Below are 25837 nucleotides of genomic sequence, written 5' to 3' on the forward strand. Positions count from 1 at the left end.
CAGGGACAAGGTCAATGCATTTTTGGCAACAGACTGGTGCAGAAAACATTAACTGTAGTGTAGAACACAGTGCTATCTAACAAAATACCTCAAAGAACTGCAGAACACCCTGCAAAGCTTACAAGAAAAACCTCATGTTACCTTTGCTGTGCCCCATGTTGTCCATATCACGGTGTTATATTTTTAAACCTGTTGCCCACCTTTCTTTTTTTTTTTGCGTTTTTATATGGGCAGTATATTTCTCAAAATGTACTCAGATGTGTTCACCAGGAGAATAAAAAGTATTCAAAGGATCGCAGTGTATCCAGAGCACGCTCCCTCCTGCAACCAATGCTGGTTTTTTTGGTCCCACAATGTGCCACTCATTTCAATCACAGCACTAGCTTTGTTGCAATAGGGAGCATGAACTGGATACACTGTGATTTTATAAAAGATATATAATTGGGAATAAATATGAACAACCGCAAGTACAGCAAAGTGGAGTTTTTATACCACTACAGGGGGTTCTGTAACACTGAGTTATTATTGGTCTAGATGGTGGTTTCATTAAATTGGAATCTTGTGTAAAACTGTTACAGGGTCTCAGTCCTGGCTTGTGCTTGATTCTGAAGACCTGGTGCAATCATTGCACTGTCATGCTTCTACATATGAAGTCACCATTCTCTTAAAGGGTGAGGGAGCAGCTTAGTGTCCACGAACTTTAACATAAACCCAGAAATACTGAACACATTCGCCCGATTGTCTTAGTTTCCTTTAAACTACATTTTAAAAACTTTTTTTATCTTTAAAAAAAATAGTTTTCATTCAAAGTAATGTCATTTTTATGGTTTTTCAGTAAGACAGCAAACATTAATTATTTTCTAGTGTTGGTGCATTCATTTGCATTAGTAAAATACATAAAAAATACCTAAAAGCAAATTCATTGCATTTTGACTGCCAAAAGAATCTATTTGCAATCCAGTTTAAAACAACAACAAAGGTAGTCTTGAATGAATGCTTTGTTGAATCGATCTAATTTTGACTTGGGTTTGGCACCTTGGTTTGTTTTAGAGGGAAGTCAGTGTGGAACAGCAGCTGGCTCGACAGTAATGTCAACTGAAAAGACAATGTTGATGCTGAAATGTGAACCGACTCATTCTTTTTATGTATTGCAAACAGTTTTGCATGTGCAGGAAACAAAGGAGAAATTGTAGCTATTGCAGGAAGAGTTTCCACAGCATAAATCATGAACAGAATCAACTCCTCACCACATGCTGTTCGAGTTCTGATTGTTTCTAGGGAAACGACTCAATGTTTTGATCTTTGTAGAAAGGTAGACAGTCCTTTCAGATGGAAATAGTTGTGTATGACAATAGTATTAAAGTTAGTATCAAGTAGTATCAAAGTGAAGTCTGTTTTAGTCCCAAAATAGCAATAAAAAAAAAACCCTGGAATGAACTGCGTATTGTAATCTGTGACTCTCGGTTCTTTGTGTTCATCCCGTACATTACAGAGCCATGGCTGTGTGGCTTTATAAGAATGTTCTGCAGTTTTCTGAAAGTAAAACATTGGATCAGATCTGAAGTATGTTGTGTCTGACAGCTGGAAAGTTCCGCACCCACTTTCTATGTTTTAATCTGCACAGCGATTATTTCCAACATTCATTTTTATTTAATATTACGTGTCATCATTTTATAAAGATCTGGCTGGGTTCTAACTAATAATAATCTGGTTTATGTTCATTGACTCTATGACTTTTGATTTGCCAGTTTGTCAGATGTTCAACTAATTTCTGTGTCAGAACTAGTGTATTGTAACAATGTTTAATACGCCATGCAGTTTAACCAGTAACACTTACTTTACTATTCTGGTGGTTACATATACATATTTTTATGATATATATATATATATATATATATATATATATATATATATATATATATATATATATATATATATATATATATATATATATATATACATACACATATATCTATATCACAACATTCTTAAATGTTGTAGCAAAATACAAGGGCAAAAGTCATTATCTACAATCATTATATATACAGTAACATTAATATATTTGTAAACTCCAGCTTTCACTTTTTGTAAGAGAAAAATAATTAAATTGTATTGGAAAGTAAACAGTAACAACTGAAAGGGGAGCGCGTTGTTTTGCATAGTCCTGTATCGGTTTTATTTACAATGTATTGTGTTGTAAAGTCATGACACATTAATGGTAATATTTTCTTTATTTAGGGGCATCCAGGAACACCAGGTGGGACTGGCCCTACAGGACCTCCTGGGCCACCAGTAAGTACTGTTTTAATGAGCCTTCATTTTACACGTCACACTGCCGGTCAGCCACAGGTCAATGCAGTGGTGCTGTACTGAGGACCATGGTAAAACCAGGGCAGTCTCTTAGGTGTGAGCCATTAGTAGAATTGTACCACAAGTAGGCTGTGCAGTATGTTCCAAACCCTTTGTGCCTTTCATAGCTGATAATTGATGTGGTCTGCTAAGAAATTTCCCAATGGAATGGCACTTTTAAGGGTTAAACACTTTAATAATCTGTAATAAATCGTTTGGAAGCCCAGTGTAATACAGTCGGTGCCGCTCTATCGGGAGATGTAAAAAATATTCTGAATAAGCAGCTGTCTCAATTAAATGAGGGGCATTTGAGAGGACCTTAGTCACAATTATATTCATCATTTACGACATGCACGAGAGTACTTTAATACTGCTTTTTATTTCTAAATGAAAAGAAAAAGAATGAATTCAGGTCGCATTATGAATACATGTTCAATGCATCATTTGAAATGAGTCAATTGTTTATTTTATTACGTTTATTTATTATTTATGTTACTTTTTATTCCAAGTTTTTTCAAGTGTGTATATGTATAGCTTATACAAATAGCTTGGTTTTAAACCCACAGACTAATTGATATCAAATGGCTGTAAATGCCAGCAGCAAAAAACTGTTTTCACCAGTAATGTTATCAGTCTAGTGCTGTTCAAGTTAGGCCCTCATAAGGACTTTTCTTTAAAAGACCAATAATTCCTAGGTGATAAAAGAATGGAAAGTCCAGAGACATTTTTATCTTATTGGCATAATCATTTTTCCAGTAGCCAACTATACTGTATAATCCAAAAGAGGGAATATGCTGACTTAAAAAGAAAAAAAAAAGTTGTTACAGGAAAACTCATTACAGGGTTTTCTACTTCAGTGAAGTGTAAAAAGCAAAAGGAGTTCAGTTATCTCTCAGAAGAAGCGATATTGTTAGCTGTTAACTCAGGATTATGGATACCTGTGACTGAACATTGACACAGTAATAACAGTGCTAACATCTGGCTTGTCACCTTCAAACAGTGCTACTGTAAACCTGAAATGTTTCTTGGTTTTTTGTTAACCTTGTGCTAAGAATTAGCATTTGCACCTGTGACGGGATAGCGTCACGGCCCAAGATGTTACCAGCAGGAGTTAGCGACTCGGAGACAGAAGCTGCAGTGAAGCATGTTGCGCACTTTATGAATAAAAAAAACACAGGAACAAATAAACAGACAAGCGGCAAAATAAAAACAATGTTGCTGTCAGGCTGGACCTTCCCAGCACCCAGCACCCAGCACCACCTATTCCCTCCCCCAGAGGAAGGATTTCTCTTTCCTTATATACATGTGGCCACTCCCCACCAATTACCTATATGGGGAATGACCACACCTGTGATTTGCTGGCAGGGTTAGATTTAACCCCATCCATGCCAACCTTACATTCCCTCCACATATAAACTATTTACAGCAGCAGGGCTTCTGCCCAGCCACAGCACCCCTAAAGAGTTCATTAAAATGTCAGTAGACTCGGATTACTCCAGTATACTGTTGTGTGTAAGCAGTAAAGTGAATATTCACAGTATATGATTTGCAAGCAACATAATAATTCTGTTTTATATGAAGAAAAAAAGGAATGCATGAAACTTTGTGGGACTTGTAATGACATATCTTTTAAATTATTAGTCCAATTTTGGTATCTGTTTTGTAACATTAAATCTTACCAATTGGCCACTAACTACAAGTTAACTCAAAATGTTTCAGATTTACCTTCACTGACTGCTTAAAGACCTTTCTTTCGCTCCCCGTCTAGAGTACCTGTGAACAAATAAGCATGCCAGAGAACATCTGAATAGTGGATCCATGGTGAAAATGTTCAATACGATGGTATCCTTGAAAAGCAATTTTTAAAATATACGCAAGCTCTCTTAATGATAATTTCTAGGAATTAACTATATCTTTACATCTCTGAAAAGAAATAATAAGCAAGAAAGAACACAGTACAGTGATATTTCTTTATCAATGCAAACATTTGTTTTAGGTGCCCAGACTGGTATCACATTGAACTGTACTTTTGATTGTGGGAATAAATTAGCCTTAGAGCTGTAAACTGGACAGTCTGTACGTTAACGAAAATGTCTTCAAAGAAAAATGCTTCAAGACACCACTCACCATTTTGTAAAATTCCTGTTGCAATTATGTGAATACATTTCAAATGTCAGTGTTGCAGAGTGTTTCACTTGACATGAACCAAAGGCTGTGTGTACCTGTTGATACAGAATGCTGTCTTTATACAGAGCATTTTCTTGTCTAAGTCGAATGGAACTTTGAAACTCGGTCCAGCATGATGTCATCACATCCTTATCACGCTGGCATTGTGACAGTAATATTACAACACGTAGCAACCAAGAGGATTAAAGTCTTGCCTCTGGAGTCTAAAAACCTGGCCGTCACTTTGAAAATAACTCATTTGTGCAGCATTGACATTATTTAGCTTCTCTAAATAGAGGCCAGTGTCTCCTGTTTACTTCACACTTGAAGAATCTAAAGTCTTGCTGCTAGAACCTTCTTTCCTGCTTCTTTGTTAAGAGACCTTTAATTTTAATTGGATTTGCCAGTCGTGTTAGTGGAGTACAAACCCATCAGCTGAAAATCTAACACATACCTAGTTTGCACAGGAAATAACCCCTATTAAAAGTTGATTGAATCATTGGAGGAGATTAAAGAACCAAAAACAAACATAAACACAGACCTCTCAAGACCTCCTTGTTAAATACCTAAGCTTGGGATCTTAATTGGGTCTAATCTTATTTAAGTACGGTAGCTGTTGCTCATTCAAAAAAAAAAGGTTAGAGTTCAAGCCATCGGCTTCTACAGTGTTCTGTTTACAGTCAGTTTGGCAATTTTAATGCAATTTTTGTTGCATTGCATCAGGATATTGGTCATTGAATGAGGTGGCCCAGGGGATGTGTTTTTATTTTAATGGATTTACAATCTGGGCTTCTTGAATTATTGTAATCTACTACAGCTGCTAATATTTCTTAAGCCATTTCAGCTAGCAATTTCATATTTTCAATGTTATGAAATCTAATGGGACACTTGACTTTGACCTGCGATGGCTGTCATATCGGGGGTTGTGTTACTTCTTACTTTCGAGATGGTAAGGCCTAACACTTTAAGATACTGGCTTCATAGACTGTACCTGGATGTATTCTGTGGTTCTCAGTCAGGCATGATCGTGGGCATTGTACTAGAAACATTAACCGTTTTCGTGGCCATTATTTTATAAAACAGTCAAAGCATCATATCTCAGAAAGCCTTTGAGATAGTGACTTCATAACTGCAGGGTTATATAAAATCTGCATGTGGTATTTGTGATCATGACATTGACATTTGTTCTTAAAAACTCACATTTGTAGTTGCTACTGTGTGCACTATTTAAAAAAAACTGCAGCCCAGTGTTTGCAGTCCTGTTCTAATGCATTATACCTGTGTGTTTTGTAGGGACTTCCAGGATCTCGTGGACCAATTGGTACAAAAGGACCTAAAGGCAGACGGGTAAGAACCACAAGGCTTTTAATTGTCAAGTTTAACAAGGTTGTCTTAAGCACTGCCACACAATTGCACATCAAGGCTGAAGCATTTTTCCCCACAGTAAACCAGGACAGAAATAATCAATGAGAGCACAATGTTGAGCGTCAACTCTTACCTTTTATGACACAACTACCACTATGTTTAGCACCAGATAACTATTGTGATAAATAGAATTCAAGTTATGTTCTTCTAAAACTTTGCTAATAACAAATTGCTATTTTTATGTTAAATCTAGCAATACCACTTCATCGCCTGGATTTTCTATACATAATATGTATAATTCACAATTCGATATAAAAAAACAAATGCCTCACAGATATTCTCCAACCCCTGTTGTATACCAAGATATTTATTGTAGAGAAAAATACATATTATGATATGGTGGGTATGATAGATGTATTGATGTTTATACTTGACTATTGGAAGGGGCTTGACGGGAGCTTTTGATTTGATCCTAAACTGGTATGAAAGACAGGCTGAGTCACTTTTTGAGAGTGCATTCCTCAACCAGACAGATTTATTTTGTAATGTTAAGTTTTATAATGTTGGTAAAAAGATTGAAGATACAGGCTACTGGTGCACGAATGTCTCTTTAGAAGTAGGGTTGTAACCTGGCTGTATATTCTCGGGACCCTAAGAGAGGCCAGGATTTTCAACTCACCTCTCTAATTCGCAAATTAAATTATTTATTCGACATGTAAATGGAATGTGAGTTGCTGAGTGACTGAAATTGTTTTTCTTACTAGTTACCAAAAGCACACACCTGCCCGGGGGTGAGAATTACTTCCTGCCAGGAACGTTTAAAGTAGGAAAAATATACAGTAATATATAATAAATAGAATCCAAAACAGAAAGATTAAATGAAAAAGGATGCTGGTGAGAGCAAAGATATTTACAATGAAGGAATCGCACTATTTTGACAACTATTATTTACCGTATAAAAGTTAAAGTAATATGGTTTTAATCCATTAAAATCGGTTCATTTTCTGATTTAGAGATTAAAAATACTGACCTGTCTTTGTGTCCCAAGAGTAGTGGCAACCCTGCTTAGAAGTTTGCCCTTTCCAAAAACGTTGTGCAAATTGAAATGACCAGAAAGAAGGATGTAAAGGATAGTCGCTATTTATTTATTTTTTTATGTTGGAGGAGTTTATCTGACAAACCTAACATTTTCAATTAAAAGACAGTAGTGTTTCTCCGGTAGAATTCTGCATGCAAGCGGCTGACGTTCAGGTGGTTAGTTAGTTAGTTACATCATGTCTCTTTACATTCCTGCTATGATTTGTCTTCACCTCAGTTTCATCATCTGTCGCCATTTTTTTAAATGCAATGCCAGATGCTCTAGCTGGGGTCTCCCTTATGTGGTTCTGCTGAAGACTCCTTTGTGAGGAAGGGGGAGTGTAGTGCATGACAAATAACTGGATGTACTGCAGTAACTCTCTCAGTGCTTTTGTAAATGCATTCCTGCAGGCTGGAATTAACCTCACCAAGGCCCTCCCAACCACAAGATTTACCGTAAATGGATCTTGCTTTCCTCTAACTTTAGTGAATTCTACTGAGCTCCACCAGTCAGCGAGGCTCTGGGTGAACAACGAGGCTTTAGTGATTAATGCCACTAATACCGTAAAAATCGTTTTATAGGACGCACTGGCGTAAACGTCGCGCCCCCCCAACCCCCCCCCCCCAATTTACATTTTAGGAAAACACTTTTTTTGTGTTTTTGTTTTTTTCTTCCTACTTGTTCAACACCGATAAATAAAGAAATACACAAGTTTGCTTTTGAAATACCCCTTTTATTCCATTAATAATTTGACAGTGTTGTTTTTAGTTATAAAATATAATCATATAAACTCTATTCCATTTTTCAAAATTTCAAAATAATTGGTTCCAATCAATTTAAGTACAATGTCAAAACACATAAAAATATAGATATAATACCACTACTGTAAATTCCAGCAGTAACAGTGAAAACCTCTGACAATTGGAACTGGAATGTTTTTTACGGTAATTGCCTTCTAATGCTGTTGTAACCCTGTTTATTGATAGGAGAGTCTAGGATCCTGGCTAAAGGGCGTTCTGCCTGTAGGGCCTAATGGTTTTCAGGAATGTGGATAAATGTGTTGCACCTTTTGGTTAAATAGAGGATTCTGAGGAGTTTTAAATGGATACTGTAAAAAAATACACTGCAAATATGAAAAGACCCACAGAGGAGCAAAGTCCATAACTATTAAACATTCAGTAGTGCGGAATTTAGAAACACTAAACTACACTTCCATTCAACGACAAACATTTAGACTGGGGGTATTTTGCAATGTGTTCTAGTCAAAATGTTTGTCACTGCAGTTTCTTTTGGTATTTCTAAATTCAGCACTGTTGAGCGTTTTGATAGTTTTGGATAATATATGGAAGGCTTCATCTGATCCACTTGATATGCAAAGTTATTCCGAAGGGCTTACAGAGGAAACTAGGTCGCACTTAGACATCTGAAAAAACAGGTTTCTAGTCGAAACGTCGGTCGCTGTGATTTAGGTTTTAGTATTTCTAGCAATAAACTTGAAAAAGTGGAATCTTTTTCTAATTATATTGGAGCGAAACTGAAAATCATTGCACTGCAAGCAAATAGGCCATTCGATAAATAAGGTTTGAAGAAGAATAGCATTAATATCAATAATAGTAGTGACAATACCAGTAGTAATGATAGTTATAATAATATTCATAATCACAATAATAATAGGTTTGAATTGAAGTACAGTAGTTTGGTATCTTTTCAGCATTAATAACTTATTATTTAATTACTTATTGATACATCTTTCATAGTAAGTGTAATAAATTATAAACTGTTGATGAAGTTGTGGGATTCATGGACGTTTTTATTGCATTCCTCTTGTGCTGTAGTGCACCTACTTGGTCATAGAGGGGCTGCCAGTCTGTTGTATTTGGTGCTGTGCCAATGGGGATGGTCACAAAACGATCCTGTGCTGCAGCTGAGAAAGGTGCAGGAGCAGTTGCTTGCCTGCCTGCCTGACAATGGCATCATCAACAAGTAGCCTCGAGATAACAGCAGCACTCGGGGACAGGGCTTCGTGTCTCATCAGAGCAGCCCAGCCGAGTGGGAGGGTGGCTGGGTTCATTCCACGTTTAGCTCTGGAAACGGCGACTTCTGAAATCTGCTTCTTAGTGAGGACAGAAAGAACCAGTGTAGTTCATTAAAGTATAATTCAATTAGTCGTTTGCTTGATCCGTGGGGCCAGCATCGCCACCATTGCGTGTGCTGATGCACCAGGGAGGCCCACAAATAGGCTGATCCCAGAGCCAGCATTACACTCCAGCCATCAACACCAAGCCAATAGGAAATCCATGTTACCTGGTGGAGAAGAACGCTGAAGGGAAGCAATATCTTGGTTGGTCTCCACCTCTACTATCTGATTTTCTGGACGGGAGCCGAGTCCAATATCAGCATGAAGTGAATAAGAGGTACTCCCATGTAAGAAAGATGAAATGAATTGCTTTTGAAGAGAGTGCTGTGGGCTGTACACCGTGTGCAGATATGATCACGACAAACAGGACTTGGTTAAAAGATTGAATTGACTTGGTGCGCTCAAAATTAAAATATAGACACAAGGGCATTCAGCTCATTTTCTTTCCCTTGTTGATAATTGTGAAATATTTCACTGTGTTTAGTGCCCTTCAATGTGGGAACACATGCATTGATTCTGCTACACAAAGTTGTGTAAGCCGTATATTATATGCGGTGGGTATACATAATGTAATTGTCACACACATAGTTTCTCTACGAAGGATATTATAGTAATTGTGTCGGATCTTTTGAAAATATTTTTTTTTAGCGCTGAAAAAAAAACAAGCTTTTTGATTCAGTTAACTCTTGGAAGTTGATTTGTAGAAAGTTAAACTGCAATTACAACAAATGCTTCTTACTTTGCGTTTGCACGTCGCTGGAGCACACGCTTTCACTGTAAGAACACCGCTACTGTGGCTCCTGCAGGAGTACAAAGAAAATGCTGCAAAGCCTTGTGCCTTAGAAGAGTTTACCACTCTGAATGTGCACAGTAATGTGCTCTTTCCTAAGGAAGCCATGTGTAGGGAGGAGCCTCCCAGAGTAGTCCATTTAACCTCAGCTGACCTCAAGGGTGTAAGGTCAGCAGTTAAGAAGTTATCACAAACCTAGACACCTTTTTTCAGACAACAGATCATATCTAGATAATAAATAGAGAACCAAGCCACACTCTCTTCATAATGTTTCCCAATTCTATTGGCAAGCTAAGCGACGTTTTTGACATTTCCAGGCCTAAACATGCCTACTTGATTTAGTTTCAGTTTTACCTCAGAATGTAGGAATTTGTCTTTTTAAAGCTTTGTGTGAATCCTATGAAACTGTTAACAGCTATTACATCAACTTCAGGTGACCTCATATAGCAGCCTACTGTTTGTGTCTGGGTCTATCTAAACTGCTGTCCTCCAGTGATACTATTCTGAAAGAGGAAAAGGATTTATTTTATTGATTTATTGGTAGTTGTATCAGCAGGCTGACTCGCACACAGATCTGTCCTGGAGATGTTTTTAAATCCAGTTTCAAAAGAAAGTCAAGAACCTTGCAATATTCTCTGGAAGCAACTTTAAATCCTCAACGAAGCAAAATATTTTATTTACAAAATGTGGAAAACATTACTGAGCTATTCCTATAAAATAGCAATCAAAGGCCTTTTTGGGGCTCGTTAATAGACAAATGTAATAAATTCTGGCTAACTTTGGTTTGAGTTTTAGATTCCTGAGAAGTGATACAATAATTACACATCAACCAAACTGAATCTGAGCTGGGGGGAAAAACAATAGACCAGACTGGAAATAACAGGAAAATACAAGAGTGGAGGCCAAAAATGAGGGGTAATGTCCCGCGTTTGTCATAGCGCTTTGGTATTGTGTTGAAAACCTTGTCTCTGTAAAGCAGTTGGATCCAATAATTGTGTTTGACATGTAACAATCCCAGTCTGTAGTTTCTAGTCTTTATTCTCATCTAAATAACACAGGCCTATATCCGTTGGGTTTAGTAGGGTCATTTCTACCATAAATTGCCAGGGTTAAACTCCAACGATTAACAATAGGAATTAATTCATTCCTCTTCTATGAAAAGGTGAGATTATTTCAGTCTTCCTATATCATAACAGAGTCTCTCTGTGTACTGTACTTGTAAACTTATGGGATGCGTGTCACTTAATTTCTTGCAAGCTGAAGAAGCTAAATATCTGCAGTAACGACAACACAGAATCGTACTTCATTACAGTCTTAATGTCAGTCCCTTCATCAGCGTTCTCTAGTGTCTTAAATTGCTGTTGCAGTCATCGTAAAGTGCATGGATAAGGTTTGGAGTTACCTTGAGAATGGGCTAACAAGTAAAAGAAAGCTTTAAAAAAAAAAGTTTGGCTTGTTCTTGTCTTTGGAAACATCTTTGTGTTGTTTGCACTGAGAACCTTGTATACTATACATACATCTTGTGTGAGTGTGTGTATGCGTGTATTGCTGTGCTGTCATTGTACAGTGCTGGATTAATATTTTAGGTAACACAGAATACTGTAGAAAGAAATGTGTTGGTATCTCAGTTTTGTGTACGCAGGTTTCTACTGTAATTATATTACCTGTTCTCATAGAGCACACCATTAAATCCTGGGGTACGTCTAGGTGCTCTTCTAAGAACAGAGATGGGTAATTCCATCTCAGAAGCAGTAATATTCTAGAGCTAATTTTAGGATGCAGTCTCTAAGATAATATTGGAAACACATTTGCATAAGGGGAGCTTGTTGGAAATGAAACGGAGGGTGGTAGCTAAACCAACTTTCCCACGCAGGCTCATTCAAGAGGAACCCGGTTTAGATCTGGAGACATGCGCTCATGTTTTCCGCACAGTTTATTTTATGGGTATCATGAATCATTCTGCAAATGCATTTAAATTATTGATTCAATCAGTACATTTTATTTTATAAAGTTTTTGTCCAAAACCACCACTGCAAGGTGCCAGCTGTGCTCAGTATTGGAAACGATGGGGAAAATGTAATTCATCAGAAGATGTACTCTATTAAACGCATGTGTACTACATTAAATAAGAACTGTTCTGAATGAAAGTACTTAAAATGAACCTCTGTAATGTTACCAGCAGTAAATGTGGTCACATGTAACCAAACACACACAAAAAAAGTATGTGTTAGTTTTGATTTTATGAATATGGTTTTATAAAAACAGACTTTGGACTGTAGGAGAATTAGTATAGTTCACTGAGAGAATAGTATAGTTCACTGAGAGAATAGTATAGCTCTGAGAGAATAGTATAGTTCACTGAGGGAATAGTATAATTCACTGAGTGAATAGTATAGCTCACTGAGAGAAGTGTAGTTCACTGAGGGAATAGTATAACTCACTGAGAGAAGTGTAGTTCACTGAGGGAATAGTGTAGTTCCAGGGCTAAACATGCCTATTTGATTTAGTTTCAGTTTTACCTCAGAATGTAGGAATTTGTCTTTTTAAAGCTTTGTGTGAATGCTATGAAACTGTTAACAGCTATTACATCAACTTCAGGTGACCTCATATAGCAGCCTACTGTTTGTGTCTGGGTCTATCTAAACTGCTGTCCTCCAGTGATACTAATAGTATAGTTTGCTAAGAGAATAGTGTAGTTCACTGAGTGAATAGTATAGCTCACTGAGAGAATAGTGTAGTTCACTGTGGGAATAGTGTAGCTCACTGAGAGAATAGTGTAGTTCACTGAGGGAATAGTATAGTTTGCTAAGAGAATAGTGTAGTTCACTGAGTGAATAGTATAGCTCACTGAGAGAATAGTGTAGTTCACTGAGGGAATAGTATAGCTCACTGAGAGAATAGTATAGCTCACTGAGAGAATAGTATAGCTCACTGAGAGAATAGTGTAGTTCACTGAGGGAATAGTATAGCTCACTGAGAGAATAGTATAGCTCACTGAGGGAATAGTATAGCTCACTGAGAGAATAGTGTAGTTCACTGAGAGAATAGTGTAGTTCACTGAGAGAATAGTGTAGTTCACTGAGGGAATAGTATAGTTTGCTAAGAGAATAGTGTAGTTCACTGAGTGAATAGTATAGCTCACTGAGAGAATAGTGTAGTTCACTGAGAGAATAGTATAGCTCACTGAGAGAATAGTATAGCTCACTGAGAGAATAGTGTAGTTCACTGAGGGAATAGTATAGCTCACTGAGGGAATAGTATAGCTCACTGAGGGAATAGTGTAGCTCACTGAGAGAATAGTGTAGTTCACTGTGGGAATAGTGTAGCTCACTGAGAGAATAGTGTAGTTCACTGAGTTTGCTAAGAGAATAGTATAGTTCACTAGAATAGTATAGCTCACTAGTTCACTGAGAGAATAGTATAGCTCACTGAGGGAATAGTATAGCTCACTGAGAGAATAGTATAGCTCACTGAGGGAATAGTATAGCTCACTGAGAGAATAGTATAGCTCACTGAGAGAATAGTATAGCTCACTGAGAGAATAGTGTAGCTCGCTGAGAGAATAGTATAGTTCACTGAGGGAATAGTATAGCTCACTGAGAGAATAGTGTAGTTCACTGAGAGAATAGTATAGTTCACTGAGAGAATAGTGTAGTTCACTGAGAGAATAGTATAGTTCACTGAGAGAATAGTGTAGTTCACTGAGAGAATAGTATAGTTCACTGAGAGAATAGTGTAGTTCACTGAGAGAATAGTATAGTTCACTGAGAGAATAGTATAGTTCACTGAGAGAATAGTGTAGTTCACTGAGAGAATAGTGTAGTTCACTGAGAGAATAGTGTAGTTCACTGAGAGAATAGTATAGTTCACTAAGAGAATAGTATAGTTCACTGAGAGAATAGTGTAGTTCACTGAGAGAATAGTATAGTTCACTGAGAGAATAGTATAGTTCACTGAGAGAATAGTGTAGTTCACTGAGAGAATAGTGTAGTTCACTGAGAGAATAGTGTAGTTCACTGAGAGAATAGTGTAGTTCACTGTGAGAATAGTATAGTTCACTGTGAGAATAGTGTAGTCCATAGAGAGAATAATATAGTTTGCTAAGAGAATAGTATAGTTCACTGTGAGAATAGTGTAGTTCACTGAGAGAATAGTGTAGTTCACTAGTTCACTGAGAGAATAGTATAGTTCACTGAGAGATATGTAGTTCACTGAGAGAATAGTGTAGTTCACTGAGAGAATAATATAGTTCACTAAGAGAATAGTATAGTTCACTGAGAGAATAGTGTAGTTCACTGAGAGAATAGTATAGTTCACTGAGAGAATAGTATAGTTCACTGAGAGAATAGTGTAGTTCACTGAGAGAATAGTATAGTTCACTGAGAGAATAGTGTAGTTCACTGAGAGAATAGTATAGTTCACTGAGAATAGTATAGTTCATAGAATATAGTTCACTGAGAGAATAGTATAGTTCACTAGAATAGTGTAGTTCACTAGTTCAGAGAATAGTGTAGTTCACTGAGAGAATAGTGTAGTTCACTGAGAGAATAGAATAGTAGTAGTTCACTGAGAGAATAGTGTAGTTCACTGAGAGAATAGTATAGTTCACTGAGAGAATAGTATAGTTCACTGAGAGAATAGTGTAGTTCACTGAGAGAATAGTGTAGTTCACTGTAAGAATAGTGTAGTTCACTGTGAGAATAGTGTAGTTCACTGAGAGAATAGTATAGTTCACTGAGAGAATAGTAAGAGAATAGTATAGTTCACTGAGAGAATAGTATAGCTCACTGAGAGAATAGTATAGTTCACTGAGAGAATAGTGTAGTCCATAGAGAGAATATTATAGTTCGCTAAGAGAATAGTATAGTTCACTGAGAGAATAGTATAGTTCACTGAGTGAATAGTATAGTTCACTAAGAGAATAGTGTAGCTCACTGAGAGAATAGTATAGCTCACTGAGAAGAAAACCTTCTCAAATGAAGAATTGCAGCAAACACCCCATTTTGTCAAAATATCTCTGCCTTTTTTTCAGCAGTCAAGGAGTGTTTCCCTGTTTAGAAGCAAATGGTGAAATGAATATGACCTTTTTGTTCTCATGCTTTTATGAGGAGTCCAAATTGCTACAAATTAATTCCAATTAATTCCATAATTCTTGCCAGCCAGGGAATTATTTTAAACACATTGTAGTACTGTAACCAAAGGTTAAGCATAATTTGAACCTGCTGATTGCTGCGTTGGTTTCATTGAAATACCCAGGCTGTGGTTAATGTCATTTAATACGGCTTGGATGGCATGAAGGAATGATCATGCTGTGACTCCAAGTCAAAAAGCCCATAGTGGAGTTTGGAAGACCCTGGCAGCTTAAATAAGCATTCTCCAATATGGAGTGCATTACCCTGTGGTGAAATCCACACAGAACATCAGAAAAGCCATTACGCCGCAAGTGGTTTGCAGAATTTGGCCCAGCGCTAGTCTGTAACGGTGGAGCTTTCACATGGTCTTTTTCCATGCAAAATATGTTGCCTTCAGTAGTTAATGCTCCCCCAATATAACTAGAACACCATTGTGCCCTCAGAAGACCTTTGTGAACGATGAATAAACGATGCATAACAATGTCAAGCTGGTTCTGCTAACTAGTGCCCAAATGCTGACTCGAGGTTCTTTGTGAGCGAAATGTATTGTTTTAGCAAGTACCCAGGAATTTCTTGATCATGACCACTAAAGTGATTGAGTGAGCTTTTACTGTAATTAATAACACAATGGTAGACATTACTAAAAAAGCTGGTCTTTATTATTCCCATTGATGGTGAGAGACCCAACGATGTTCCCAGCTGTTCCTCTCATTGTCTGTAGCTTGACTGCCATGTGACTGTGTTGCTTTCTAAGAGCTTCCTGGAGACTTCAGGTGAACAAGACACTTTCATGTGTGTCTGTAAGATTAAAAGCAAGTTTTGTTTTGTTCGTTTAACTGTGGTGTTTCATGAGTTTTAGTACTTGAGTACTTGAAATAAAATCATTATTGATGCAATTCATTTGTAAAGCATTTGGCAGATTGTCCTTGCTACAACCAGGATAAAATTAGCTGCAGTAGTAGGAAGATCGTCAAAGGCACATTTGTCTTGCCAGCATTACAAGTCTCACTCTAGCACTGCTTAAGTGCTTGAATATATTTTTATTCAAGATTCCCATCTCCCCCGTTTCGAAGTCTGATCTGGATTTGAACCCAGGCTTTCACAGTTGATAGGAATGAGAGGTCAGAAAATAAGCCCACACTGGAACCTGATTCTGAGGCTGAACAATAAGCAATGTATTTGTTTATTTAGTAGACACCTTTATCCAAGGCAACTTACGGAGACTAGGGTGTGTGAACTGTGCATCAGCTGCAGAGTCACTTATAACAACAAATCACCCAAAAGGTGGAGCACAAGGAGGTTAAGTGACTTGCTCAGGATCACACAGTGAGTCGTGAGCTGGGATTGGAACCGGGGACCTCCTGGTTACAAGCCCTTGTCTTTGACCATCAGGCCATACAGCCTCCTCACAGTAAGGGGGTTGATTAACCTGTACCACAGCAGGATAAGCCACTGCTGTTTTTTTAAGAGCATTTTCAGTCATCCTCTTATCAGTGGTTATACTGGAAATCCCACTGAAATAAGGACTGAGGTGTAAAAACAGCTTGCAGTAAACATACCCAAAGAGTGTACAGCCCTGCATACAGTAATTCACACAAATTCCAGCTCCCATATCTGGGGTTAGGACCTCTTATGAAATGAACATTTATCATAAAAAGTCACAGAGAGGAAATGTGTTTAAAACAAACAAACGCACAGACCCCCACGATCTGAATAGAGTCCTCGTCTGTCATCTCAGTGGTGCTTCATAAAAGAACTGCATCCAATTCACTTTCATGTTTCCTCCCATTTCCAATTCAGCTAATCGTGGAATAAAGATCATGAGAAGGATTGACCCCAAAAAAAAGTACAAATACACTAAAAGGCAATGCTGTTAATATCAGAAAACAAGTTTTTATTTTACTTCCTTTCAGCACGCTCAAAAAAGCTTCACAACTGGTTTTAAAATGAATAAAGTCATAATAATAACTATATCCATTACGTGTACCTTTTTAAAATAAATTCAATTCAGTTTTCTTATCATTCATCCTGAGCCTCAGGGTTTCTTCATCGCTGTTGGAAAAACAAATTGGTAAGCTCTCTGTACAGCCATGTGTGTGCATTGGCTGGAGCATTCAGTATGACATGCATTATATTATTATTCATAACCGGCGTTTAAAAGAGACCCGACGACTTTTGATCATATTTCCCAGCAGCCCCGGTGCTTATTAGAGACCGCTGAGTATTGGAAGTTTTATGGTATATTATAAACTGTTGGCAGAGCAGTGTAATTAAAAATAAACAAAAACTATGATATGATATACAAATAGGATTGTCTTTCAAGTTGTATTGCTTGTACCAATTTAATCTTTCAAGTTGTATTGCTTGTACCAATTTAATGCTGAGGTCATTGCTATAATTAGTATACATATAACATAGGTAATTACGACTATATATATATATATATATATATATATATATATATATATATATATATATATATATATATATATATACCATTGTCCTCATTTAACCCACAATAACTGTGTGAAACTATGTCTAGTTTGCATATTTAGCTTTTTTTCCTTTGCGCCGACCTTTACGCTTCCTTTTCAAGGACAATATTAATTAAATTAATTTATTTAATTAATTAACCAAACCATGCTAGAAAACATTGTCTTTTTAAATGCATTTTGATTGTAGGAACCATTGTTTCTTTACAGTGTTTCTATTTAATAATAAATCAGTTATGATGATGATTTTGTAGCCATGTGTACGCAAAAGTGATAAGAAAAACAACTGTCAATGTAAAAGACTAACAATATGGAGTAAACATCCTTAATAGATCATTTTACTAATGTATGAATTGCGCTGCATCTTTGTAGCACAATATATTTTGCCTTTAGAAGGTACATACTGTAGGTTTATGAACGGATGCATTGCTGGCTTTAGTTCTTCCTGCTGTGTCCTGTAGCCTGCAGAGTACAGCATGTAAGCACCGTACAGAAATCTGATTCCGGAATATCCCTCTGTGTGTGTGTGGAGTTTAAAGTGAGTTTGGGGCAGGGGTGTCCCTTTACTCATTCTACCACACGTTCCATCCCCAGCTTGTTCAGAAGCTGTGCAAGGGAGACCCCTGCTGTTCAGTCTGACACTCTGCCTGTGTGTTTTTCAGGGTGCCAGAGGGCCTGACGGTCCGTCCGGGGAGCTGGGGTCATCAGGAGTCAAGGTTTGTGTGCTTGGGTTCACAGGACACCCTGCTCTAGTTTACACTGTCAGGCTGTTATAACAGGGTCACCCATTCAGCTGCAAGCTTCAATACACTCCAGGCCCTATATGGGCTTCTATACACTAAAGACAATTAAAAAAAGCAGTGCAAGTTATGAAGCCAGATCAGAGCCATTAAAAAGTTTAAAATCATATTGAACATTTCAATACAAATGACTGATCACAAACACTGGCAGATCACTATGGCTACCATCGGTTTGCATGTTGATAAACATGTTCATGCAATAAATATTGATAATGGGGCTAAAATTAGGAAAGTTGCACTAAAGTATGAGCTGGAATAATTGTGATCTGTCACGTTTTTATGGTTTGCTGTCATCTTCACCCGTGTGTTGCATAAACAGTTGAAATTAGTGGCTATAACACTTAAATTGTTGAACTTTTTAAATTAATAAACCTCAAAGTTTGATAGTGCTATATTGCATATTTCAGTCACATACAGTATACCAAGAGCACTTTGTGCACATGTTATAAACCGCTTCCAAGTTTAACTTCATGTAATTGGATTAGCAATGAACTCAACTCGCATGCGTGAGCTAATCCCCTTTTCCAATTTACTCATTTCATACAGTTTTTGCACGTTGGGGATTTGCACCGTTAATTAAACTCAGCATTTCTTCACAATCGAATCACTTTTTAAATATTGTAAAACCATATTTTTTTGTCTCTTCGTATTAGAAATATTTGTGTTAATGTTTCTAATAAGGGGGTTCCCAAGTGGGGCATCCATTAAAGGCACTCTGCGTGGAGTGCAGGATGCGCCCTAGGTCAGCCTCCACTTACCGCATATCAGCGACCCCTGTAGTCTGGCCGGGCACCTGCGGGCTTGCCTGTAAGCTGCCCAGAGTTGCGTTGTCCTCCGACGCTGTAGCTCTGGGTTGGCTGCATGGTGAGTCTGCAGTGTGTAAAGAAGCGGTCGGCTGACGGCGCATGTTTCAGAGGAGAGCGTATGTTCATCTTCGCCGCTCCCGAGTCAGCGCAGGGGTGGTAGCGGTGAGCTGAGCCTAAATAATAATGGACCCTCCTAAATTGGGAGAAAATAATAAACTGTACAACTAAATATGTTTCTAGTTCATTGCATAAGGACTACTTATTGGCTTGCATGGTAATTTTATACTATGTTTTAATCAAAATAAATGTGAAGACATTGCTGTCATTGCATGCAGAACAGTTGTTTATTTCACATGAGAATAAACAGTTCTCTTTACAGGGTCCTGAAGGGCAACCAGGCAAACCTGGCATTGATGGTCAGCAGGTAAGATCAGAGTGCCTCACCTCTATCTCATACGGCAGCTAACTGGGTTGAAAAACCTAAGCCTACCAACATCAGCTAGATTGAAGAAGTGTATTCATCACAAGGATACTGCAAAGGTTTACCTATCAAAGGCACTACTGCATGTATTGCTGGAAGAGTCATGGTGGCGCAAACCCTGGTTGTACCGAGTTGCTGATAAGGAGCACTGCAGCGGCCTCCCATAGAGTAGGGCTAGGGTTGGTTCACACAGTGACCCCTTCAGGTCAGGCAACAGACTGGGCTACGCCTCAAGAGTTCAGCTGCTTAGGTTAGACAGCTGCAAAGAGGCTATTGAATAGACAATGTCAGGAGACATTTAAATGGAACATTTCAGATTAGTGAGGTAATGTGATTTGCCATGTCTATTTATGTTTTACTTTTCTTTATATACTGTTGCATACGGTTTCTAATTTGGTATTTCTGTAATTAAAGGGTAAGATCGGAGAGCCAGGTGAAGCAGGTCCGCGAGGCTTTCCGGTACGTTCTGTTAGACTGCAGCTGTTTTATTTACTGTGCGGCAATCTTTTATTATTGTACATCCAATGCCTATTGGGTTTACTCAATACTTTGTAGATCAGTGAGCAGATATTTACAATCTCATGACATCGAAACCAGTCATGTGATCAGTGTGTTTGCTGGAATTCTCTTATTTAAACAAGTTAAAGGTTTTGTCTCATGAGATTTATCCTACCAAATGAACACATTTGGAAGACAGATCTTACAAGACAAGCCTTGTGTACCCTGCAGTTCAAACTACACAGGTCAGTTGTAAGACCTGCTACAGCAAATACAGCAATTGAGGCATATGAGACTGTAAACTCTGGGGTGTCCAGTTAATCTTAAGTGTGTCCAAGTCAATTATAAACAGGAATTGTTTCATTTTAAGTCTTATTCCCTACTTGAAATACACTGTCAGTATTATGTCATGAAATACATGATTTCAGTTCCATTCTGTATTTCACTGATAAACAGGCAACAAAAGTAAAAACTGGTTTGTTTGTTTATTTATCTATTTTATTTATTTATTTTAATCTGTAGGGAATTCAAGGACCTACAGGCCCACCTGGAGCAAAAGGAATTCCAGGACAGCCGGCAAGTTCATTTTTATTCATTTTTTTGTTTGTTTCTGTACTATCTGTGTGATTTCATATACAACAGTGCATTGTGAAAATGTAACTACATTTCAATCGAAGCTGTCTTGATCTGCTGAAAAAATAAAGATCCTTCACTGCTAGCGTTATGAAGGTTTCTGATTCTGATTCAAAGATTCCACACAAACAGAATGCAATGGCCCTGAATTCATCAGTGCCATACAGTGCAAAGCAAACCTTTATTGATCAGATTCTGTGGTCTGGCTGCCCTCCGAAAAATCAGTTGTCTGCAAATGGAATATGAACAGATGAGGCACAGAGAAGAGTGTAACAGCAGAGGCGGGTTTGTGATGGTCTCAGGTTGGTTTACATGGGAAGGAAAGGGTCCACTGATTTGAAGGTCCATTCGCAGAAGCTAATTAAAGGGAACGAGAGGCAGGTGAAGGTAGCATCAGTGCCCCAGAAGTGCTTCAGCGTTCCCTGATGACGGCGCTTCAATCCACGGTGGTCAGTGCGGTTCCAGGGTGGCTCGAGTGGGATGAAGGTGGTCTCCAGTGGACTCTCCAATCTCCTGGATTTTACCTACACAAGAACACTGGGGTTAAGGACAGCTACCACAGTATCCATTAGAGCTGCTGTCAGGACTTTCCAGATTTACCATTGGAGAGCCTTTTGTAGACACTTTCATTTGATGGATCACCCCGCTTCTCCCTGCTTTTGGGGTTTATGATTCCGAAACCTTCAGGCGAAATTCACAAGGAATGATCAGTTGTAATTGTTTTATTACATTTATTATCTTCAGACCCACACGCCCAAACATGCAGCAACATTGGTTACAAAACGTTACCCCATTCTGCGGATGTAGGTTTTGGTGAGTTTCTTTCATTTCGACCCCTGTAATTCCAAGCTCTTTTACTTTTACTTTTTCTTTTTTTATTAAAGGGACAACAAGGGCCGTTGGGTATGGTGGGACCATTGGGAGAAATTGGGCACAAGGTAATTTTTAACACGCTATTAATACATATGCCTTTCGAAGAGAATATTTATTATGCGAACATTTTCTTTCATACAACAACATGGAGATCATAAATATTACATCTGTTCTAGAGATTTCATGACCGAACCATGTGCCACAGCTTGAAGATTAACAGCTCTGCAATTTGGCTCTTATAAGCAGCTTTCTTATGTGTAATTTGGGATCATTTCCAGAGGTACACTTTAACATAAGGGGGTAGAAAAGGGAACCCACACAAGGTTGCTGGAAGAGACTCGGGACTGAACAGAAAGGGAGGACCTTCAGGTCATTATTAAGTTCCATTGGTGAAGAACCTGCAAAAACTCCTGCAGTGCCGTGCACCATAACCTGTTCTATAGAACAAGATGCTGTTCCTCCCTGTCAATCAGAACCTACACTGGGCTACATGTATTATACTACTTCAGTTTAAAGCACCATGATATACATTCAACATGCACAGTTCTGTGCCTAATGTTTTTACATTCCCTTTAATTCCAGTGTATACTGCTTTTGTTGAATGCCACAAGTAGCATTGCGCATGCTGGCCTTCAGACAAGCAGTTGCTCGTATTTTTTTTTTTTTTAAGAATCCTAATGGCACTCTGCTTGCTTTTGCTTATGTTGTCGTTTTTCTTTATGCTGTACATGTCTTTTTAAAACAGCTGACTAATCAAAGTGGTGTTATGTTGGCTTAATCCGATATGGCACATCAGTTGGGTAAAATGTTTATGCTGAAAGCAGTGTGCATGAAGTGAAAACCTTCCCCACTGTGTTTTAGAAACTTGCGTCCTACAATCGAATGTTTTTGAATTTCAGGGTCCTTCAGGACAAATCGGTGAGCCAGGTCTCCCAGGCGAACCAGGTGATAAAGTAAGAACCTTTACCGTAAATAGAATCCACCTGTCTGCTGACAACAGAAACTTTTTCTTTTCAGCATGGAACTTGATATTCCTAGTTAATCCTTTTGTACCACCAGACGACCTCATTGAAATTACCCAGCAAACTGTACCGCACTTTAATGATTTTAAAGCTGTTGTTTTTTTACCTGTGTCAGTTCACTGTGTAGGAATGTTTTGGTTTAAAAGATTGTAAATGTGAGTTTAGAAGGGAGATGTAATGAAACTCCAGCTCCGTCCCCTCAGTCTAGTAATAGAATGGTTATTTCAGCGATGTGACCCAGCATTTTAAATACCACCTGTTGCCTTTTCTTGACAACTGACATGGGAATTCATCACAACGATTTGATTTGCATACATTGTCTGGTTAGAAGTAATTTTCTTTCCTCTTGTTTTAAAGGACTGTGTCCTTCACACAAAGTCAATAAGGCTACTGGCACTTTGTTTTGTCACATTCCTGTGCTGCTATGTTGCATTCAGTTTGATATTGAGATTTTGTTAGATCCACTGTTATCAATTGCATTTCAGTGTGAAGTGTTAGATGTTTTTAACCAGAAAATCCTCACTCTCTTTCGTGAGAGACTCTGAAGGCATTTGCTGAAATGTTTTACCTCAATTATTTTTTAAAAAATACATCTAAAAAATATGAAGTTGTTTATTTTAATTCATTTTTGTCTTTTTTTTAAACTAACAGAAAACATCTTGCATGCTGAGTTTCACGACTGAAAGAATGTGTTTTAATTTCCTCAGGGTGAACTTGGACCCGCTGGGGGTGCAGGTGAACCAGGGCTAATAGGCCAACGTGTAAGTAGCTGCTTTAATTTATATTGCTAAAAACACATGATGAATACATCTAGAAGAGACTCGGCTACACAGGCTGCTCAGGGGCCAATAAAGAAGAAGCGATCCGTATAAAACATGCTGTAGTTCAGCAGCTGATCAAAGATGCAGTGGGGTGGAATGAAAACTGCTTCTTTCTGCTGGTCAAAGGTTATCCTAATACACTCAGTGTTTGTAGTGGGACAGAGATAGGATCCCCACACAGGCTGTCAGACAGTAAAACATAGGCTCCTGGAAATGAGTCAAAACCCCTTGGATGAGATTCACACAGGAAAGATGAAGCCACTGTTTTCATAAGGTTTTTTTTTTTTTTTTTTTACCATCTAATTTATTTATTTATTTATTTTGTTAAATTCCTTACCTGTTTAATACCATGTTATGTGTACTTTCTGTGTCTTCTGGAACTGAGTTTTGTAAATAGAAATCTCAATGCAAAATCACAGTGGCAGAGAAGCACCCCCTAGTGATAGTTTTCCAAACCACCTCTGACATTTTGGATATTGGTTCGTAAACCTGGTAAATAATGATCTAAACAGAATCCACAATAGACAGCGACTCACAATTAAACAGGTAAGAAATTAAATAATGGGAGAATGTAGATTATATCAAGTACCCTTAAAGAGACACTATATTGTGCTGTAGCTGTCACGTCACAATGGTAGCAAGACTAAATGTGTATTTTATATTGATACCCTGTAAAGTTGTTCAAATACAAGTTACAAGAGTTTTGATATGAAAACTTTTTACCTTTTCAAGTGTTGAAAGAGTGACAAAGTGGGCGATACAGTTTCCCACTGTAGTAAAAATTGCTGATTTGCAGCATCAGGGGGAAGTAGTTCTTTAACTTTGACCACTAGTGTTGCTATGGGAAAACCCTTTGGCATGCTATCAATGTTACAAAAAACTTTTTAAAATTGTATGTTCTGGTCAGGAGCTGGACTTGGAATTGAAAGAGCCAGAATAGACATAACCCCTCACCATATGTACATTTTCAAACTTAATCTCATACTTTGTCCTTGGCATGTTGACACCTCTATAAGTAAATAACCCAGTTGCCTAAAACTGTGCTTAGTTAGACTGAACACTTGAGCTAACAAAACTATTGTGATTGTAATATCCCATGCATAGGGGGAGCCAGGTCTGGAGGGAGAAGCTGGATCAATGGGGCCTGATGGGATTAAGGTAAGAAGAATACAAGCCATGGGTTGCTTGTGTCTGGCCGTCATTCACATTTTGTGGGTCATACAGACTTATTTGCAACAGCAATGCAATATTTTAATATAAGATTTTGTTAGACCTTTTTTATGTAGTGGCCGATGCAAAGCTTTTTCTGAGTTGGTATCTCACTAAGCAATGTGGCACGTGACTCTGTGAAGGCTGCTTGTTAGCAAAGGCAGCTGTCACCTGTTCTGTGCATTCCCTTCCAATATCTGTAGGAGTCATGTGAGAATGCAATTCTTCTGTGATTCTAGCAGGCAAAGCATGGGGAAGGCAAAACAGTTCCTGATATGTAGCTGATGACATATTTCTTGTTAACATTGACACAAGCATAGCTTATAGCTCAATTAACTAAGTGAATAGGGCTCAATGCTTGCCGTTGTCTCACTGCTTGTTGTGCCAGTTCCCTCTGTGTTAATTACCACACGATGGGTGGTCTGCCTTCCTACAGTGAAATATCAGCCAAAAGGATATTCCACTTTCATTTCACAAGAGAAGCATGGAAACAGAATCCCACAGCTTGGGTGTCTTTAGTTGAATTATTCTAGAAGATAAGGAATCAGTGTGGATGTATTTCAATATTTGTAATCCATATTTGATTCAGATTACTGCAACATGAGTTCCTAACTAGAACACAAGTCAGAAATACATATTTTTATCATCAATTAGAACGTTTACCACTTCCCATTTGTCAGTGCATGACAGCTTTTGGCAGTGTGCCAATGCAGTTTCTTACAACTTGACAGCCTTCAGCACGATACACAGTTGTATTCGATGATTCTTTAGGACCCAAAAAAAATAAACCCTTTTGTGGCAGTACATTTACAAAGCTGCCTCCAGTCCTAGTGTCAAAACAGCATGTCTGAGACAAATATGACTTTGTAGGTTCAGGGTGATATAAAAGGATGGATCCATTCTCTAGTGAAATGTTTTTCCACAGCAGCACTGAAATATGGAAAACTGACTTATGTATTTCAGTATAATGGTGCCAAAATCTAGGCTTCGGCCTATGGGGGATAGGGCCTTCAGTTGCTATGCAACCCAAGCTCTGGAATGCGCTCCCACAGAAAATAAAACATTAAAATACTGTTGATATTTTCAAAAAGCAACTAAAAAAACATTTTATCGCTAAGTGGCATTAGAGCCTGTGTAGGGCTGGCTGTTTATGTGTTGTACAGGAGTGGTGCTGTGTGTCCTCTG

The 25837-nt window shown here is 38.1% G+C and overlaps 1 protein-coding gene across 3 annotated transcripts in view; it reads left to right on the forward strand.

Annotated features, from left to right (window-relative positions):
- LOC121307523 (collagen alpha-1(XXVII) chain B-like) overlaps nucleotides 1-25837 on the forward strand; it is a 153079-nt gene that overhangs the window by 107133 nt on the left and 20109 nt on the right. For all 3 annotated transcript variants that reach the window (XM_041239711.1, XM_041239709.1, XM_041239710.1), the window contains exons 27-36: nucleotides 2239-2292; nucleotides 5809-5862; nucleotides 18172-18225; nucleotides 19495-19539; nucleotides 20011-20055; nucleotides 20617-20670; nucleotides 21612-21665; nucleotides 22500-22553; nucleotides 23330-23383; nucleotides 24548-24601. In XM_041239711.1, the coding sequence (XP_041095645.1) occupies nucleotides 2239-2292; nucleotides 5809-5862; nucleotides 18172-18225; nucleotides 19495-19539; nucleotides 20011-20055; nucleotides 20617-20670; nucleotides 21612-21665; nucleotides 22500-22553; nucleotides 23330-23383; nucleotides 24548-24601 (522 nt within the window). The remainder of the gene's footprint in view (nucleotides 1-2238; nucleotides 2293-5808; nucleotides 5863-18171; nucleotides 18226-19494; nucleotides 19540-20010; nucleotides 20056-20616; nucleotides 20671-21611; nucleotides 21666-22499; nucleotides 22554-23329; nucleotides 23384-24547; nucleotides 24602-25837) is intronic.

The sequence above is a fragment of the Polyodon spathula genome, chromosome 56, assembly GCF_017654505.1.
Source record: "Polyodon spathula isolate WHYD16114869_AA chromosome 56, ASM1765450v1, whole genome shotgun sequence".
NCBI classification, from domain to species: domain Eukaryota; kingdom Metazoa; phylum Chordata; class Actinopteri; order Acipenseriformes; family Polyodontidae; genus Polyodon; species Polyodon spathula.